Source organism: Thermobia domestica, chromosome 17, assembly GCF_964235325.1.
Source record: "Thermobia domestica chromosome 17, izTheDome1.hap1.1, whole genome shotgun sequence".
Lineage (NCBI taxonomy): Eukaryota > Metazoa > Arthropoda > Insecta > Zygentoma > Lepismatidae > Thermobia > Thermobia domestica.
This window is the reverse complement of record NC_137470.1, coordinates 15,583,121-15,605,000: the sequence shown is the minus strand read 5'-3', so window position 1 is coordinate 15,605,000 and position 21,880 is coordinate 15,583,121. Positions and strand designations below refer to the sequence as shown.

At 35.9% G+C, this 21,880-nt stretch overlaps 1 protein-coding gene across 1 annotated transcript in view; it reads right to left on the bottom strand.

Annotated features, from left to right (window-relative positions):
* Positions 1 to 21,880, bottom strand: part of LOC145673940 (otoferlin-like) — a 479,417-nt gene that overhangs the window by 192,883 nt on the left and 264,654 nt on the right. Inside the window, exon 10 of the mRNA XM_081743754.1 lies at positions 17,008 to 17,194. Within this exon, the coding sequence (XP_081599880.1) occupies positions 17,008 to 17,194 (187 nt within the window). The remainder of the gene's footprint in view (positions 1 to 17,007; positions 17,195 to 21,880) is intronic.

Sequence of the window (21,880 nt, the reverse complement as noted above, 5' to 3'; positions counted from 1 at the left end):
AAGAAATCTCGTAATACTACATTTCAAGCAAACGGATATTTATGACCTTCATCTTTCGCCAATTGCTGTAAACATTTTGTGGCTAAATATGGCGCACATGCTGTACCATATGTTCAGTCAACAATCTATACTCTTGTATTTTTTCGTTGGTAGAACTACGCCAGACAATACGTTGTAAATCAACGTCATTATCGTCAACACGAATTTGTCTATACATTTTTACAATATCTGCGCTTAATGCTACTTGGTGACCCCAAAATCTAATGAGTAATGGAGTTATATCTCCTTGCAACTTTGGACCTACTAACAATAAATCATTTAATGATATGCTTGTACTGATCTTAGCGCTAGCATAAAAAAAAAAACTCTGATTTTATTGTCCTTAAACACAGTATGATGCGGCAGATAACAAATTTTAGCAGGATCTGGACTCTTACAATTATTTACAAGTTCCATATGACATAATTCTAAATATTCATGCATAAATTCCGTATATTTCTTCTGCAGCATGTCATTTTTCATTCGACAACAAATGATTAACAGTTATTTCCTTTGAAGTGCCTAACTGATATTTATTCTCTGCAAATGGCAGTTTCACTACGTATCTAACTTCTGAATTTCGATAATGCGTATTATCAAATTGCAAACCGCATGCTTTCTCATCTTCCGTTAAATGATAACGAGAAGGAACCTTTTCAATTTCCCAAAATCTCTTCAAACAATGATCTAGATTATTAGATACAAAATGACACCTTATTTTTTTGTCATAATTGCATTCTGAACTTAACCTTCCACACACAACATATACTAACTTTGTTTCAATTGCGATAGGCTGATCTTCTTTCCCTACCTTTTTGTCGACTCCAATTAACAAAGGAAATATACCCGTACCCAACAGAATATCAACTTGTTTACTTACGTGGAAATTAGGATCAGCTAAAAATAAATGTTTTATGTGTGACCATTGGTTCATGTTTGTCAATGAAATCTTAGGCAAATCCCCCACTTATCTTTCGGATTACAATAGCATTAGTACTAAACACATCAGCGGATTCATTTGCTCGAGACTGAATCTCAAGATTAACAACCGAATGGGCTCGTGATACCTGTGTGTTGGTTATGCCAGAAATATCAACACTGCATTTTTCTTTTCGTAAGCCTAACTGTTGTCAACAATTTTCAGTTATGAAGCTACATTCACTAGCTGAATATATTAAAGCACGACATGTTTGAAAGCCACCATTTTTGTTTTTTTTTACTTTTACCAACGCAGTTGAAAGCAGCACCTGCGTGGGATGATTTTAATGCATGTTATGGGATCTCACTTCGTTTGTGTTTTGTCACTGCGCTCCTTCCTTCTTCTCGAAGTGCAATAACTCACTATGTTTATTATGGCACACTCTACACTTTGACCTGCTACCACAGACCCCTATCTTCTGCTGATCACTGAATCAAACAAAACACAAGCATCTTTTCTTAACAAAACTATGGCGCTCTGTTGGCTCTAACTTTACAAATTTATCACACCCTGCCAACCAAAAAAACACTTAAACACAGATTCAGTATGAAACGAACTAGTGGATTTCTTGTGATAGTGGAATCCAGGTTGTCCACCACTATATAAATTAATATTGCATCCCAAGCTTCAACTGGAATTTTTAAAACCTTTAAAGCACGCACCCATTCATTTGTTGTATCGAGAAACTTCCGTAACTGCACACTGGATTCTTTGTCCACCCTTTCTTGACTCAGCAGCCGTCCAATTGAGTCATTTACAAGCATACGTTTGCTGTCATAACGTTCAACTAAAACGTCCCAAGCATTGGTATAGTTATAATCTGAAATGCTAATTCCTTGAATTAATATGCTAGCCTTACCAACTACATATGATTTTAAATACTGTAGTTTTTGTGCGTTACTTAAATTAGTGTTTTTGTGCACTGCTGCTATGAATAAATCTCTAAATGTTGTCCATTCTCTTAAAACACCATTGAATTTGGGCAAGTCCAACTTCGGTAACCGCACTTCAGAATGGGAGAGTGAACTACCTGAATTATTCTGAGAATGCTAGTGCGAGCTAGCCTTTCGCTCTAGTAACGTTTCACTAATTTGGTTCAAAGTATCCTCCATTTCACTGATCTCATTTTCCAAAGCTGCAAGTTTTTCTTCTTTAGCTACGTATAACTACAAATTTTATTTATTTAACAATTACCAGATACAGCTCTAAGGCCATTTTATACTGGATATCTAATAATTCTACGAATAATTCTTTACATTCAGCAGTAAGTTCTCTTGCTTCGTCAGTATGGCACTGAATGGCTACTTGGCTTAATGACGTATCACCAACATTGTTCTTTAACCTTGTAATTCCGCGTTTTATTACTGTTTTCGTCGCATGTAACTTTTCCATGTTGATACTTAATTTTACACAAACACCAACGTATTTATGTTCACCGCTACAAAAAGTCAAACTACAGCACAGCCACTAAAACAATCACAGTTATTAGAAATAATCACTCTCCCGCCATTTCGCAAACAAAGGCTGGACGAGTTCATTTTTCACTACACCACATCTACACACGATCCGGCTCGATATGAACCATGTTTCGCTCTGGTTTTAGGTTCCAAACGACAGAAGTCATTATATAAAATGTGGACTGTATTTGAAATGATGTTACACATTAGCTTTAATTTTACACAAAAAAATGGTTCAGTGTCATTACAAGTCCACAGTTAAGGCCTTGCACACCGAGATCGAACACACACACACTTTTTTCTTTTCAGTGTTACCAGATCTTATGTTCTAATAATAACTAACCTAAACAAAAAGTTACTAAAATGCATAAAACCCAACACACACACACACATAAATAAATAAAAACATGGCCCTCCCCGCTGGTTAAGTAATTCATCTTTGGTTGTGGGTTTAATCTCCGGTAAAGGATCATTAAAAAATTTGAAATCTCACCTTAACCTGTAGGTACACAGCTTATGTAGCCACGGTTTTCAAAAGGGATACTGAGCTTCAGAAAGCAAACCAAAACAAAATAAAAACTATTGCGCCCTCATTGTCTGGAGGCCGAATTGCGACTGGACAAGGCAACCTATAGAATCATATGCCAGCCGAAGGCATTAGTGATACTCGGGGTTGACTAGATTGCCATTTAGTAGTGACAAGTGCTACATCAAATGCGGAATTTCTTCTATTAGAATAAAGATTTCAGAAGTTGGAGAAAGAACATTATCTGGGACAACATCGGTTTAAGCGCAGAAAGAAGAACTAATCAAACTGAAGAACAGATACTTATTCAATTACAGTGGATCAATGTGTGTCAAGACTGGTGGTGCTGGATTTATCAACGAAAAATTGAACAACAATATTTTGGATATTTGACAGCCTGTAGTCGAATAGCAAGGTTTGTTATCCAACTCATCAAGAGGTAAACTATAAATGAATCGGGTATATGCTCCTACAAGAAGCCATTCAAAAGGGGAAATGAAAAACTTCAGAAAGATTAATAATAATAATAATAATAATAAAAACGTAAAAATTATCATGGGGGATTTCAACGCCGAAATCGAACCACCACCAAACGAAAATATCAACGGAAAATTACGGCAATGACGAAAGAGATAAATGTGGAAACCCTTTAGTAGAATCAGAAAAGCTGAGATATACGTTTGAATTACTGCTTCAAGGAAAGAACGCACAAATGGTAACACCTGATTGAAATAAAAAGAAACGAAACTTACGAATTCATGTCAAAGAGAAGATACGTGATTGAAGTCTATAATGTTTTTTTTCAGCAGGTTTAACATAGTAAGTGGCCATTGAGTGGCAAGGAGTAAACTACATCTGAAGACCGAACTGTTATAAAGAAAGCTCGGAGGGCGACAGAGATGTGCAGAAAGGAAAAATAATCAGGAGAAGCGTAAATCATTTCAAACGAAGCTTAAAAAAAAGAAAAAAATGTTGCTTTCGAGGAGGATGAAAACGTTTTAGAAACTTAGAATATCATGAAGTTTGATGGATACCACTAGAAAGACAAGAAATATTACGACGAAGAAGTATGAGAAGAGAATGTCCGAAGATAAACAGTTTGATGAAACGAAGGGAGCTGAATAGTGGCAATACAATAACCAAGATATAATTAGTGAAGCTTTGCAAAACGATACAGAAATGCATTACAGGATATGCAAGAAATTTCAACAGCAACCTCGTAAGGAAACAACTGAAAACAGCACGCGTTTTAAGAAGGTAAACTGGAACTTTAGGCAATGGATGAAAGCACATTGTCACACTGACAAAATTGTGAAGCAACTGTTAAAATCCCGCAAAGAAGTATTGAAGAAGATTCGACAATTTAACAGCAAGTTACATTTAAGCGATGAACCAAAAACAACAGAAGGCAAAAATCAAGAGAATACGAAAATGAGTCTCGTGTTGAAGTTAGTACAGTGAAACCTGTCTTTAGCGGAATCAAGCGGGACTTGCAAAAATTTCCGTTAAAGTCAGGTTTCCGCTTAGTGGAGGTAGACCTTTCCTTTCTTTCTTTCTTTTTTTTTTTAAATACATGTTTATAAAGGGGCATACTGAGAAAATATATTGCTGTACGTACATTGTTCGATTACAGTACTTCTTTCTTCTACGAATAAATACACAAAAAATTAAAATGAATACAAAATTTGCTATGCACACGTTTTCTTTATTTTTCTAATAGTCAAGCAGGGTTTTCTGTGTACATCGCTGCTTGGCTGCTTGACTTTCCGCATACACTTTAACCTGAGAAATTATATTAAGTGAATCAGAATCATTTTTCCGTAAGGCAAATTTTTGCAGTTCCTTTAAACTTCTGAGAGCATCTTGATATTTATTTATTCTACACTCTTCTTCGAACTCGGTATCGTATTCCTCTTCTTCCTCTATCTCGTTTTCTTCTTTCCGACATTCCGTATGATTCTTGATTAAGTTGCGGGGATTAAGGACAATTTGTGGGGGTGAATATGAGTAGTGGTTGGAGAAGGTCAACACTGTCCAGGAATACTTAACAAAAGAAAACGAACATTTTATGTCAGACAGTGTAATGTATATGTCTCACAAAATGTCTAAACATCTTCTAAACGCTGTTGTCCGGAACTCACAATTTTCCGTTAAATGTTTATTTTTCTTTCCGTTGTCCGCGTAACACAGTTTCCGCTTAATGAAGGGACTTTTTACACGTTTTGTTCTCCAAAATTCATGGGACCGTGAAATATTTCCGTTTAAGACAGTTTTCCGTTTAATAAAGGGTCCGTTGAAGACAGGTTTTACTGTAGTTGCATACACTGTAAGGAGCAAGAAACAAGGAAAGACACCAGGACAAGATGAAACTGCATTAAATATAAAATAAGAACTTGGTGAAGAAGTTAAAATTTGTTCTTAGAACTGAATTATAAAATCTGTTAAGAGGTTGAGTTATATCATGATTACACTGCTGCATAAGAAAAAAAAAAAAAAAACCTTATAACAAACCTGTAAGACTTTTCTCTGCAGGTTACGAAATTTCGATTGGAAAAGTAGTTAGACCTTGCCCAACCAAGAGGACAAACTTGATTTTACAGTGGTTATAGCACAGTTGAGGTTGCTCCGGTAATACGGGAACTGATAGAAAAGTCAAACGAACATGAATTACCCTTATTTAATGCGTTCGTTACAAAAGTCTTCTCGGTTAAGTGAAAACTTCGGCTGGTATTCAAGTCTTAAATCAAGTAGTGTCGAAGATCATATCGAAGTTATAGAAACAAGCATGTGCGAATATCCAACGGATCAAGTATGACATGTACCATTGTTTATGGTTTTAGTTGTTTCCAAGTGGATTTTTTTTTTTTTTTAATGTTGCATATGGAACTTACAAAATTATTTGTTTACATTAGCTTTGAATATACAAGATGTCCTCAAAACACTAATTATATATAAGACTGTCTATAAGAAAATAGCTATTGAGCCGTTGGAAGCCAAAATTGGAAATATACTTATTAACTAACTCTATGCCCTATGGAACCCGTAGGTTTAATGCCGCGTTCACAAAAGCTCTCCATTTACATCTATTCTTAGCCAACTGGATCCACTTTCTACTTAGTATTCCTATTTCTGCGAGATCCATCTTAACATTGTCCTTCCATATGCTTCTAAGTCTTCCTAATGACCGTTTTCCGATTGGATTTCCAGTCGGAATTTTCAAAGCGTTCGTTCCTACTTTCTTCAATTCTGGCTACATGACCTCCCCAGCTGAACCTCCTAGACTTGACGACTCTAACAATGTTTGGTGAAGGGCATAAATTATGCAGTTTCTTCTTATGAAGTTTCCGCTATTCCCATTCCCGTTCCTCTTGGATCCGAATATTCGTCTCTGGATACATTTATTGTGACTTGAAACCACATATGTAGCATTTTGTTCGATGACCTGGCACTTTTGCGGCAACACGTCGATATAAAATTTCTGTGGTTTCTGATGATTAATAAAAATGATTAATTAAATATTTTGATTAATTTGGTATATGATTTTAGTTTATATAATTTGCTATTAAATAGTATTTTACGCTGTCGTACCTGTGCATGAGAGGTAGTTTTATTATTATTATTATTATTTTGTAGGAGTAAAGGAAAAGAATTTGATTTACCTGAAAAATGCATAGTAACAATTTTATTTACATCAAGAGAATTTTAACATGTACTAAATGATGATAATGAGATTATTTGAATAATATTTGAGTTACTAGTTAAATAAACCGTTTTCGCTAGGAAACCAAACTTTGATAGCTTAAACTGTCTTTCTTAGCTAAGTTTTTACTACTGGTAGTAATTAAACTTACAGGAGTATGTGGTAACCTCTCACCCGATGTCCAACGTTTTTTCGTAAGTAATTTTTTTTTAACGTCTCGGTTGCCTCCGTTTTTTTACCTCCCTTCGCCAGCCTGGATCCCCATTATATTACCAATTTTCATTAGTTTTTAACTTTACATTATGATTTTTTTACAATTAAAAAGCTTCATTAATTTTTATCTCCGTTTTCCCTTAGAACAAGTTATTAAAAACATATTAATGGCTTTTTAAGGCTATTTTTAAAACAAAATACTTAAGTACTATCACTTTTTTTAAAAAAAATTATCATATCCATTTTTTTCTCACAAAATCTGTTTTCAACACACTAAGCGACACGTTGTTTCCACAGGCTTCTTTTGAAGCGAACTTAACACCATGCAGGGAGTTCTGCAGAGACTGAAACAAATAATACCCTGACGGTGCCAGATCCCTGATATGCTCCCAGTCAAGCCAAGTTTTCACAATTTATAACAGGTGTTAAAGGTGTATGGGGTCTGGCGCTGTCAGTGTAGTACGTATACCACAACATTTCTGTTGACAAGTTCCGGCCGTTTCTTCTGAAATGCTAGGTGCACTCGAGCTAAATTGTCCACAGTATAGATCCGCGTCTCTGAACGATTCTCTTCCAATCCCAAAAAACGAACAACATAACTTTCTTGGATGTCAGTGTCGGTTTTGTCATAGATTGTGGAGCTTCTCTTCGCTACCAACATCTTTTCTTGCACATTCTTGTCGTAGGTTATCCACTTTTCATCACTCATGATTAGGGCAACCCAAAAGCATTAAAAGCATAACAGCAATTTACACATATGGTTGGTACCTTGAACATGGTTGTGGTTGTCTAAGGGTCCAGAAGAAAGTAATTTTAAAAGCAAAATAAAGCATAATTTTAGAAAATAAAGCATAATTTACAATATATAGCACAATTCTTGTAAAATTCTGTTTAACTGCAAGTTTAACACACAGTATTAATATTTTCTAAAACTAATATTTACAATGGAAAATCATTGAGAACATAACAATGCAACAATGAAAAGCTTACTTTTATTTCTGTAAACATTTCGGTATAATCCTTTGATGTGGAGAATAGAAAAAAAAAGAAAAGAAAAGAAGAGATCTTTCCGCCAACAATGAATTGTACACAAGAACTTTACACTATATTGTTATGCCTACCTCTTGAACTTGATCACTTTCTGTGCTTTTTGGTGGCATCTTTTACATTTCCTTTCTGCATATATGCACCCCTAAGGCGGGCACAAGTGATAGAAAAAAATGACTCGAGTAAAGCATATCTCTTTACAATGCATTAAGTATAAAGTTCCTCAAAAATGAAAGAAACTGCTTGCATAAAATATTAAGAAATAGATCAAGATATTTAGAATATTTAATATATAGTAAATATTATAAATTATACACATGGGCGACCGAAAAAAAATTCTAGTGTGGGGGCTGAAATTCCTGGTTGCTATATTACGATTCGAATTTTTATTTGAATAAAGAAAATCCTAAGAAATTTAATACATTCTTATGAGCCAGGGAGGGGGTGGGGCCCCACCCTGCCGTTACCTACGAGCGTCCATGATTATACACGATTAATGTAAAATAATAATTGAAATTAACAATAAAGCATAATTAAACAAAAAATAAAGCATGTGGGTTGCTACATTCATGATCAACCGCTTCAGAAATGACTCGAGTTCGTTAGGTTTCAGTAGAGATTTGGAGATAGAAATTTTGACCGAGTAAATGTTTTTAACTCATATATGTGAAACCCAAAACGTAGTGCTTCTTTTTGTACCCAGTGTTCTACGAACTGTTTATAACACTGTTTGGTGATGTCACGACTAGTGTTGTGAAAGTTGGAAATACTGGGTAAAATAAGATTTTTACCGTTTTTTTCTCCCGAGTTTGAGAAAAAAACCGGAAAATTTGAAATTTTCGAATATTTTACTACATTATGCCTTTAAAATGAATACTATTTTATATTTACTAGTTTACAGTTAAGATCATTGAGTACTTATGTTCCTTGTACTAGAATACGGAAAATTTGGAGCAACAAATTTACGTGCACCACTCCTTTAAATTTAGCACTGTGAAAGAATGAAGTTATGGCTACAAAAGAAACAAATATAATCCTAGTTGGATTAATTTATATAGACGCATTTAAATTATATTAAGTAATTTTATGGTTTCCGCTGTATGGCAGGAAAATGTTAAAAAATGGGGCCAGAATAATTTTAATTAATACCGGTATATTAAAATCAAATACATATTTTATGGAGACACGTATCTTCCTTGTGTTGTGTAAAATTTCCGAAAATTTTGATTCGAAAAAAAAACGCTATTTCTTCGCGTGATGCTAATCCTATTTGCTGTAACTTGTCTGTAGCATACAATACGATGTATTTCGGTAGCGGAAAAAATACTTAAAGCAACAGGTTTTAATATTTAGCTTTCTGGTTTCTGGTAAAAATCCCTCTTTATTATTTCTATATTTTCGAACTCAAAAAGAGAGAGAATCTTATTTACACATACACTGCACAAGTGAGTAAATTTGAGCAAGGAGAAATATTAAAGAATTTAACATATAAAACTTCCGTTCGTTAATATTAAAGACTAGGAGGATACCCGTTCTTCGCACGGGGAGAACACGTTCCATTTTGGACATAAAAAGGCACCGAAACTGTCACAAATTAACTTATGGACCCCAAAAACTATGAATTCGACAGTAGTATCGGTCATTTTAAATTACTTTTACATGTCACTTTCCCCCTTTAAGATTACTAACAGGGGCTGAATTTTGATTTAGATGACATCGGAAGTGTCACTGTTCACTTGAGCGACCCCGAAAACTATAGATTCGACAGTAAAGTAGAACATTTCCGATTATTTACCCCTTTTCCCTTCCCCAAGTTGCGGCGCTGAATTCGGATTTAAACGGCATCGGAAGTGTTACTGTTTTTCTCGGCAACCCCGAAAACTGGATTCGACACTAATATCGGTCATTTTCATTATATATTCCCCCTTCCTTCCTCCAAGTTGCACCTTCAAAGTGAAGTGATAAAATCCATCCCAAGCCGGAACCTTATCTTATCTTGAAAATTTTATCGAAATCGGTTTGGTAGTTCAAGGCTTGTTAAGTTACAAATATATTCCGTTATTTTTATATATCTAGATAATTTGTCGCAGTAGAAAACAGGTATTTGTTTACCTACAAAATTTTGTACATAAAGTTTATATTAGAATATTACATAATAGTGATTATATGTTTTAGTGCACGAGTATTGGTGAAATTTGCCTACTGCTCACTCTTTTAAGAAGTTATTTTGCTTAAAATTAACAAAATTTTACCAGATCAAAGAGCATATTAAGATCTCAGCTCTATTTGTTGCAATAGAAACGCTTCGTGATGGTAGACGTGTATGGAACTGTAAAAGTTCTGTAAGTAATGCATAACCACGAATAAATGAATAAAAAGCACATAAAGGAAAAGAGTGCAGACTATTAATTTACGAGAATAATCACAACAGTTTTACCTTCGAATGTTTTTTTTTTTTTTTTTTTTAAATATTCGCAATATTGGAATTTCTCAACTTATATTTTTTCATGCGTTCGAAAAAAAAAAACTGTTCCATTACGAGTAAAATTAACCTAATACAAGGATTTTGGTTATTTTCCCAATTTTTCCGGAAAACTGTTTTCACCAACGGGTTCAAAATTTCTGGAAATTTTACAACACTAGTCACGACTGGTTTCATGCCGGTGTTGCTCGACTTTTGCCAGTATATAATCTACTTTTGCTGTGATTGGTTGCCCACTGAGCAGAATCCACAATTTAACTCTGTGAAATTCAGAATAGTCTCCTATTCTGTATCACAACTATCTGGCTGCTTCAACACAATCCTCCGCTCTACCTCACCTGACGTGCTATAGGCGATCACTTGACAATAACCAGGAGGTGCGCGTATGTATCTTCAGTACTAACCGCCTTGCACATCTTACGTGTTTCTAACTACAGGTGCTTCCAATTATTTTATAACTATCTGTAAATGCTGGTACAAATTTCTTATAATGTGCTAAAAAAATGACCTTAGACTATTATCGAAAATGTAAGTTCAAGAACAGTACCACACACACCCTGTCTATTAGCGGACTGCACCCAGCTCCTGCATTTTAAAAATGAGTCACAATAGCTACTCCGGTATATAAGGCCACTTGGTGAAAATGTAAAGACTAATAAAATACGAGCTTCTAGGGCATAAGGTACTAGGAGGGAAGTTTTGCAAGAAAAACTCTAGGTCTGCTAGTTGCTATTATTCAGACCTAAAGTAAATCATCACGAAATAGATGATAAAGCTAGTAATAGAATACTCGTTTTAAGGTACTTCGGATACACAAACTCGATAGCAGGAAGTTAGAAGAACAATGCCTGAGACTTGACTTCCTACATTTACAATAGATTTATAGATTGTACATAGCTAAAGTTAATCTACATTAATTATGCGAAGTTGAATATCCAAAGGGGACAACATAATAAGTACAGATTTGTTTATTTAAAGGAATATTCTCTTACGGTCTTACAAAGTCTTCTTAGCGCCTTTAATTCTGACTCCCAGCTTACCGGTGGGAAGGTTCTCCATTAAAAATTAATCCATTAATGACCAAACGTTGTATAGTAACTCCATCGAAAGATAATGTAATCACGCAACTACCACAGACAGCTTGGATGACAAAGATGCAGGGGCAATTGCTCTTTGCTATTACATTTAAGAACACCTTCAGGAAATCCACATAAATGTTACTTCGAATGGCATTCAGTATCTCTGTCAAAACCATTGAGGCTCCGGAACTGATACTGTGACTTATAGTACGCCGATCTAAACGACCTCATTTATACGTATAGCAACCATCGCTGACGTGCCTGTTCCCTACGGTTGCACCACCTCTACGGCCCGGCCCCCTGCTGAACTCCTGCCAAAACTTGATTAGCTATCATTCGTGTTTTTTTAGTAACCATCTAGCACAAGTTCGTTCGTATTTTTTGTAGTGCAGTTTCTTTACCAGGTTTATACTATATACTTATTCCGTGACAAATAACGAACCGTAAATACTTGGTAAAATGAGTCAGATTTACTACAAAGTGATTTGGGGAGAAACTAAATAATACCCTCTGCTTCTATCTCCAAGACACATGGCAGTCTGTGACAAACGTGGCAATGACAAAACTATATCTACTTTCTATATCCTAGTTACCAGTTTAGGTAAAACCCAATCCACCTATATTATTGGCTCTTGTGAAAGACACCGATCATTCTTTTGTTAAAACTATCTATCTTCTCAAAATCTTTTCATATGACACTATACCTATCATTCTTTATCTTTCCTCTTTCACGTGATTTCTTAAGAGAAGTTTCTTTCCTGTGACACCGAGAAATGCCTTTCTGCTTCTGATGTCAACATTGGAACTACCTCAACCTCTTTGGAAAGTGTTGGAAAATTCTTATGTTGTTAAGAACAGCTTGTAACCAGCAGCTAGTTTAGTTGCACGTGATGTAAACAAAACAAAGTGAAGTTTTGTTCGCCGTCTTTGACGCTGTTTCTAGGCAACCAAAGCAGTGATACCAACTTTTACAGAATCTCATTCCGTGGAATATTTTTCGGAAAGGGATAAAAAAAAAATCTTTTTCGAAATTGGTAGCAGATATGATATATTAATTCATGACAAAAGAAAAATCTCTTAGGAAGAAGAGATAAGTCGTAATTCTTTTCAAATAATACACGTATATCTCGCCTGCACCAGAGGCACAGTTATGGCGGTCCCCCTCCTCATTCGGACGCCTCTCCATCCAAACTGTGCTTGCTTAAGCAGAGAAATGATTGATGTGGTGTAAAGATTTGATTTTACACTGGTAGTGGTTTCTTATTACGCAGAAGAAAATAATTTTTGAAAAGAACAAAGCTTCTAAAATCTGAAATGTTACGAATTTCACATTTCTAAAATTGTGTATGTTTTCAATAGTTTCTAAAACCTAAAAGGAATTTTGAAACAATTTGATTTTCAGTCATTTTTGATTGCCATCAAATACTTGTTACATGATTATATATCTATATCTATAACTTAAAAAAAACTAACTCTATGGCCTGTGGAACCCGGAGGTTCAATGCCGCGTTCACAAAAACTCTCCACTTACTTCTATTCTTAGCTAACTGCACCCAGTTTCTACTTGGTATTCCAATCTCTGCGAGATCCATCTTAATATTGTCCTCCCATCTGCGTCTAGGTCTTCCTAATGGTCGTTTTCCTATTGGTCTTCCAGTCAAGACTTTGAAAGCGTTTCTACTTTCTTCCATTCTTGCTACATGACCTGTCACCTAAGCCTCCTAGACTTGACGACCCTAACAATGTTGGGTAAACCGTATAAATTATGTAGTTCCTCGTTATGAAGTTTCCGCCATTCCCCATTCCCATTTCTCTTGGGTCCGAATATTCGTCTCAGGATCTTGTTCTCAAATACTTTCAGTCTATGTTCTTCCCTCAGAGTAAGCGACCATGTTTCGCAACCATACAGAGCGACAGGCATGATTATCATTTTATATATTTTAAGCTTCAAATTTCTCGACACAAGATTTTGAACTGATTAATAACAAGAATTCCCTGCTTTTTGTTGACATTTAAGTTCTTCGTGAATATGATTTTCCTCTGTTAATATTGAACCTAGATATTTGAAACTATCCACTTTATCAAAAGTATTATTTAATATTTTAAAGCATCCATAATTTGCCGTATTCGGGTCCCGACGCACTTCCATGTATTTAGTTTTCTCTGCATTTACTTCTAAACCCATGTCCCTGCAACCGTTTAATAAGATCTCTGAATTTCTTTCTATTGTTCTCCTATCATCCCCTATTAAATTTACATCATCAGCATATGCCATTACCTAGTGAATACTGTTCAACTCTAGGCCCTGGTTGCTATCTTTGATTTTCCTTATAGCGTATTCAAGAACAAAGTTAAATAATAATGGCGACAACGCATCTCCTTGTTTTAGACCATTTTCGACGTGAAAGCTCGTGGACAAAGTTTTCCTACCAGGATTTTACTTTGGAATTCATTTAAACATATCTTAATTAATCTAATTAGCTTTCTCGGTATTCCAAGTTCTGTAAGAACGTTGTATAATGTTTTTCTCCTAACCGAGTCGTACGCCTTTCTAAAATCAATAAATAGTTGATGTACCGGGGTATTGTATTCCCACTTTTTTTCGAGTATTTGGCAAATGGAAAATATTTGGTCGATAGTTGATCGATTTCGTCTAAATCCGCACTGATAATCTCCAACATTTGCATCTGCGTATGGGGTCAATCTTGCTAATAGAATATTTGAAAGTATTTTATAGGATATTGACAGAAGAGAAATGCCTCGGTAATTATTACAGTCAGTTTTGTCGTCTTTCTTGTGAATTGGAACAATGATTGATGTGGCAATTCTTCCTTGTTCCAGATAAGGAGAATGAGTTTGTGTATCTTGTTCCACAATTTTTCGCCTCCAGTTAAAATTAACTCAGCCGGAATTTCATCTATATCTATATCCAAGGGCGATCCAAGGGGAGCTAAGGGGCTATAGCACCCCTTGACGCTCAGGTTTACACTGGATAAAACGGCAAATTATGGTTTAGCCCCTCCCTTGATCGTCTATCTATCTATCTATCTATCTATCTATCTATCTATCTATCTATCTATCTATCTATCTATCTATCTATCTATATCTATATCTATATCTATCTATCTATATATATATATATATATATATATATATATAGGGTGTTTTAAAACAACACCAACAACTTTTGGGAGGTGATTCCTGACACCAAGATAAGACAAAAAGTATAGACCAATCTGGGTGCACAAATGCTGCCTTTCGGAGTTAGTCTGCCGAAAACATAAAAAAAAAGAACTTTAACTACCCATAGCTTCGAAACTATGGGACCTACCATAGTCGGGTCAAGACTTCACTTAGGAACTAGTGTGTGCCCTATCCAAGTTTCAGAATCCTGTAGTACTTCTGCAACAATTTTTACAGAGGGAGTTTGGCTACGGGCATTTAAGTCGAAGTACTCAGCAACTATCTCTACTATAAGGATAAGTTGGGGCTGCCATAGCTCAGTCGGTAACACGGTTGATTTAAACGCAAGAGAAACGGGTTCAAACCCAGGTTCAAACTAAAAATCCTGTGGGTAAGCCGCACCCAGAAGATTATTTGTGTGGGTACCGGAGCTCCGGAGCACCCACGTAGTCGGCGCGCATGATCGTGTGTGTTTTATTCTTCTACTTCTACAGTTCAGGGTTGAAATTAGTAAGAGGGAGGATTGCTAAGATTCTACTTATTTTTTTAATTTTTGATTCATTAAGCACGAAGCTGTCTACTTCAAACTATGTTTGGAGATCATTTAGGATCTTTTGATATTTTGTGGTAATATGCTATATTCTCGTATTACTAATTAGAACTTATCACTCGCAATGAATGTTACACGAACGGTCTCCAAGAAATTGGGAAGGTTATCCCATGCCGTAAATGCCGGTAATGTCGGTCGTCGATATAATGACGCGTCAAAGGATTGCCGCTAGTGTGTCACTGGGGGCAGGGTTTCATCGATTCAAAACAGATATCTAGAGTCAGGGTGTTGAAGTTAGCACCGCTTAGAAACGAGGATTTCATTTTGGTCTGCGCTTCTTCGATTCGTCACGGAGAATCGGGAAGGGATCAACACGAACTATCGGCAGTCATTATTATTATATATTATTTTCTCCTGACGACTTGTTCCTAAAGTGAGTAACCCCTGCCTCTACATCATGAAGTGAAAATTCTTGAGATGAGTGCGTATAGTTGTATGAATTTAGATGTCAACTGTCGCCGATCATTAAAAAAGTGAATAAGGGAGAACTGTGAAATAAAGTAAATAGACATGCATCATTTTGTTGTAAACTTGCATGATGAACGCATTTTATCTTATCCCAAACGGTTATCGTTGAATATACATAGTTAAAGGAGCACTCTGATTGGCCAAATTTAAAAGATCTCAACGATTTATCCCTCTACAAGCGAGGTTTTCTTCATCGCCTCCGTGGCGAAGTCGGAAGAACATGCGTTTAGTAATCATAAGGTTGGTGGTTCGCACCCACCCGGTTGCTATTTTTTAGTGTTCTTTAGACTCATCTTAATGCAAACAAATCATGCATATAGGCGATTTAACATATTTTGTGGGAGTAATTTTGTGGTTCATTGGCGTTTCGGCAGCTGGTGGTATAGTTTCCAAAACGAAAGTAAGGTCACCGCTTATCGTCTCTGCGGGGCAGCTAATTTTTTTGGCGAGATTGAGATGTCACTAGTTGCCCATCGGTAGTCACCGACGCTTATGGACTGGGGTATTTAAATAGAGGAAGGAGAAAAATTGCCGTAGTACACTTTCTTGTAGCATTTCTAATTTTATTTTATTCATATCTGATTTATAACTAATTGCTTACCTGGAGCGTCACTCCGTAACGCCCTTCGCAAAATTAGCGGATCGCAATACGACACAAAAAGTACAACAAGTAATTATAGAGCCCAACTGCTATATCAAACTATCGCAAACTAAAACGCAAATTTTCGTGGCGTTGACACAAACTGCTATGGAATGAGGCCCCTGGTTTATCACAATTAGAAATGTATCATAATCACGGCAAAGAATGTATGGCTGCCTATAAGCTCGTTACTTTGTCATAACCCAGGATCCGTTGAGGCGTTTCCAAGCCTAGCTCCAAAGATTAAGATCAGATTCTAAAGAAATTTATAATAATCCACCGGTGAGTAATGCTCTTTCAAATACATAACGAATCATCAAAATCGGTGCACATATGTGGAAGATATGCGCGAATATACCCAGAACATACATTAACTGGTCGAATTGAGAGCCTTCTTTTCTTGATGTCCTTAATAACTTCAAGCGTTCAATGTTGCAAATAACCTGAAAGTGAACAGAATCAATATATTTTGCAAACCTAAATTTAGGATATAAGCATACTATACTTTCTTAAATGTTGAATTTCCCTTGCTGTGACAGTTAACTTATAAGAAAAAGAATACATTTTTAAGAAAAGTTGCTTACCTTTTTCTCCGTCATTAGATATAGTTTTGAGATCTATAAAATGCGTTCCTATTATGGTGTTGTTAACAGGATCGTTATCTCGAAGTTGGATTTTTATTCTCTGACACAACGGGGGGAACATTTCCGTGAATATTATTTGTTCGTTCCATACAGGAGCGTAACTGTTTTTCTTAACAGAAGTTTTTCCCTGGAAGAAACAAAAGAAGAATTCATACCTCAAAACGTAAATTTAGCCCAGTCCATTAATATATACAGTAGTACCTCTAAGATGTTTGGAAATTTGGCCCTTCAGAGTAAAGAACATTAGTTTTTCATTGGCACAATTTATTCAAAACTATACTTAAAATTTCTGATCCATAATATTGCTGCTCATATGTTAATAAAAATCATGAGATATCCAGGGGTTCTAATATATATATCGGGTGTCAAAAAATTCCAGGTAAAATTCCAGGTCGGGAGGTAAATCCTCTCATACGAAGAAACAAGAACGCTTAGTAAACATGGGTCCGTAAACGCGTTGTTTCGGAGATATAAGGCGCCAAAACCATGGGAAATGAATCTTCAAAGGCGTATATTTCAGAAACTATTCAACGTAGACGGTGCGGTTTGAAAACTCACCAGCGAAGTCATACCTGCTCTGGTTAAACATGCATGTTTCATAATCTTGCAATGCCTGCGGAAGGGATTCCCCAAAGGAGCATAGGGATTCCCGGATAATCTGCCGAGTGAAGATGGCTCGAAAGGGGTATGAATGGACGAATTCCTAACCTGTTAACAGTATTTCCTTGTACCAAAACGATAACTCAAACGGATACAAAATGGTGGACACCCAGTATATCTATCTATCTATCTATCTATCTATCTATCTATCTATATAGGGAGTTTCAAATCAAGAACATCAACGTTTGGGAGGTGATTCCTGACACCAAGATAACACAAAAAGTATAGACCAACCTGGGTGCACAAATGCTTCCTTTCGGAGTTATAGGCTGCCGAAAACATGAAAAAAAATTAACTTTAAAGGTCCATAGCTCCAAAACGATGGGACCTACCATAGTCGGGTCAAGACTTCACTTAGGAACTAATATGTGAACTATCCAATAATCCATGTTTCGTAATCCTAAGATACTCACGCAACAATTTTTATACAGGCAGTTTGGCTATGGGTATATAATTTCAAGTACTCAGCAACTACCTCTATAAAAATTATGTTGAAGTACCGCAGGATTCCTCATAATCGCCACAAAAGTCTCTTAGAAGTTCGTAGTACATTGTCCTACAACAAAGATGTAATAGTGTCTTAGGCCAGTTTTAGACGAAAGCATTTATCGTAGCATTTCTCGTAGCAGATGTGCTGCCAAAAATCTCATATAATATTCCATGGCATCAAAAATATACTGTGCTCTTACACGGTAGCATTTTGATAAGCATTTTGTCGTGACGTAGCAAACAAATCACTGGAGAAGAGCGCAATTATGGCTCCAAAACTAAAAACAGATATTTCAGTCACTATTCTTCTAAAGCCCTTTTTCGCATATGGTTATGATACAAAGGGCTTTTAACGGTGCAGTTATACTATACAGATCCATAGATTTTAAAATTTACAGAAGAAATTTCTAATGTTTTAATAGAGTAGTGTATAAGTAATGGAAATATGGTGTGCATTCCAATCTGAGATGCGTATTTATGTGGAAATATAGAAATTAAAGTCGAACCTGAAATGCACGTAATTTTCAATAAGCTGCCATAAAATTTTGGCAAGTCTGTAATTTCCCCATTTTGTATCGAAAACAGAACCCAACCATCCCCTTCGGAGCTTCTAACCCATTCCCACTACTGCTACTACTACTACTACTACCACTACTACTCCTATTCCAACAACTACTACTACCCGTTCCTACTCCTACTCCTATTCCTACTACTACTACACCTACTGCTACTGTTACTATTACTAAGTACTCCTACTACTACTACTACTATGAATACACCTACTACTACTTACTCCTCTTCCTCCTCCTCCTCCTACTACTACTACTTATACTATGGATCCGTATAGTAAAACTACGCGTTACCACCTGTTAAAGTGAACCTGCACCGGAGAATGCAAGAGCACACCAATAAATGAAACGAGAAAGTTTTTTTAATGAATTTCTGTGTGTATCCGTATAGTGAAACTGCACGCTTTTAACTTTGTACAAACAAGGAGGTTCCTCATATTTTTTAATCAACATAATAATAGTATTTCGACTCCAACTCATTTTTCTTTACTACAATTCAATTTCCCACACATCGCTTCCTTTTAACACACCACGGCGCTGCAATCGGAGCAGAAATGCTGGGGAAAATGCTACGAAATAGAGCAGGTCCTATCGACAAGAAATGCCATAGGATATGCCATGGCATGGGAAATGCTATAGCATTTGCTACTTTACACGGTAGGATATCGATGATACGATTTTTGCTACGAGAAATGCTTCCGTCTAAAAGTAGCCTTAATCTAATGGATGGCATAACTTAGTTAGTTTAAAAGATGGAAATCATACTACGAAAAAGTAGTTAAGCTATTGAGCAACTTATTTATTTCCTTTCAATATCTTAAGATTATTTCTGAGTCAAAGATTTTGAGTTTTAAAAGCCGAACAAAGGTCTCTTGCTCCACGACAAGAAGAGATCGTTATATCGTCTTATTACTATTTTCTAAACCAGTACCAGTATGTATATATACTGTATTTATCAAAATACATGAATCACGTGCTGCAGTCATTAGACGATTGCATTTCATTCGTCCGGTACCACATCCAGAAAAATACTGAATGAATTTTCATTTTAAAAAAAGATGTGTATGTAATGCGTCTAAACCAGCGTTAAATTAGAATCCTTGTAAAGCAATCAACAAACATTTGCTTTAAGGGTATTTTCATATACAGGGTGTTACAAAAATGTCACAATATTTTGGGAATAGATTCCTCACATTAAAATAAGAAAAAAAGTTCATATGAACCATGGTCTGAAGTGCATATTTTTGTAGTCATAGGATGCCAAAAACGAGAAAAATTAACTTTAGAAGGCCATGGTTCCACTACTGTAGGACCGATCGCAGTCTGGTCAAGAAATGACTGAGAAACTAATATGTGAACTATCCAAATATCCATCTTTCAGAACCTCTGATACGTGCAGAATCATTTTTAGAGAGGTTGTTTGGGATTACTTGATCACTCTCCACCTACCTCTCTAAAATTTGTGTGCAAGTACTGGAGCATTCTTAAAAATGGATATTTTGATAGTTCGCATATCAGTTCCTTAGTGATGTCTTGACCCGTCTACGATAGGTCGCATAGTAGTGGAGCTATGAACTTTTAAAGTTTACTTGTTTCACGTTTTCGGCACCCTATAACTCCAAAACTATCCACTTTTGAGCACAGGTATATATGAACTTTTCTCTTATTTCGATGTAAGGAATTTGTTCCCAAAATATTGTGACCTTTTTGTAACACCCTGTATATCCAGTTTTATACGAAAATTAAAATGGTTAGTTGTTATAAATATGTGCCTTTTACTCCATGTATTTTGCTCTCGCAACTGCAAAATCGAAAATGTACAAAGTATAACCATTCTTTCTCGTGCTGTACTGTATGTAAGTTTAAACTCACTGGCAATAATGGTATTCTGAAATAAGTTTTAAGAAAAGGATGATTTATAAAATTGCAAAATAATTTAAAATTTTACTCTTTAAAAAGGCAAGATGAGACAGATTCTTTATTTACAGGATGAGCCATAATTATGGGCACTCATATCCAAAATGATTATTCGCATATCTATAACTGTCTTCTTGTAAGAATATAATTTGATAACAAGGTTACTAGAGAACAGGTTGCCTCTTAACCATGCTGCACGGTCATAGGCTGTCCCGGAATGACGTCACTTATAGACCCATCCAAAATGATTATTCGCATATCTATAACTGTCTTCTTGTAAGAATATAATTTGATAACAAGGTTACTAGAGAACAGGTTGCCTCTTAACCATGCTGCACGGTCATAGGCTGTCCCGGAATGACGTCACTTATAGACCCATCCAAAATGATTACTCGCATATCTATAACTGTCTTCTTGTAAGAATATAATTTGATAACAAGGTTACTAGAAAACAGGTTGCCTCTTAACCATGCTGCACGGTCATAGGCTGTCCCGGAATGTCACTTATAGACCGGTGAAGCGCGCAAAAAAAAAAAAAATGTCGTCTGCTTTTTCCCACTTAAGAATAAGGAAGAACGTCTTCGTGTGAGAAAGTCCTATACTGAATTAATGTTACATAGTAAAATCCTTTTTTTGCTTGCATGCAGAATCAAACTTAAGTGTCTGTAATTTACTACATAGAATAATGATCGGGAACAGAATTTATAACAATAATTGTGTTTTATGCTAATATTCTATTGTTAGAAACCTTACCTCACTGGACAAGTTTCCTGAGCTTTTTCTCCCGTTTGTCCTGAGAGCTTCCTTCTCTTTTTACAGAAACCTTTTCTGTTTTGCCAAACTATTCAAAAACTTAATTCTGGCGTATGTTCTCATTCGCACAAATGTAGTCACTATTTCAGAATTCACATTAGCATTACTCCCACAAATAATCCTCTTTAGACATTTCATGGTATCTTTTCCCATACGCACTGTTCTTCCATGGTAAAATGAAAACTGTTCTTGCATATCTTTTACACACGAAAGCACTCTTCAGTGGGCTGTGTGAGATGGCCATGAGACAAGCTTTGCATCAGGGGTGTAGCCAACAGACTTATCTAGGAGGGGGAGAGACATTTTTGGAGGGGGAGGCCCGTCATTTTTGCGAGGGGAGAAGACAATTTACAATTTACCAAGCC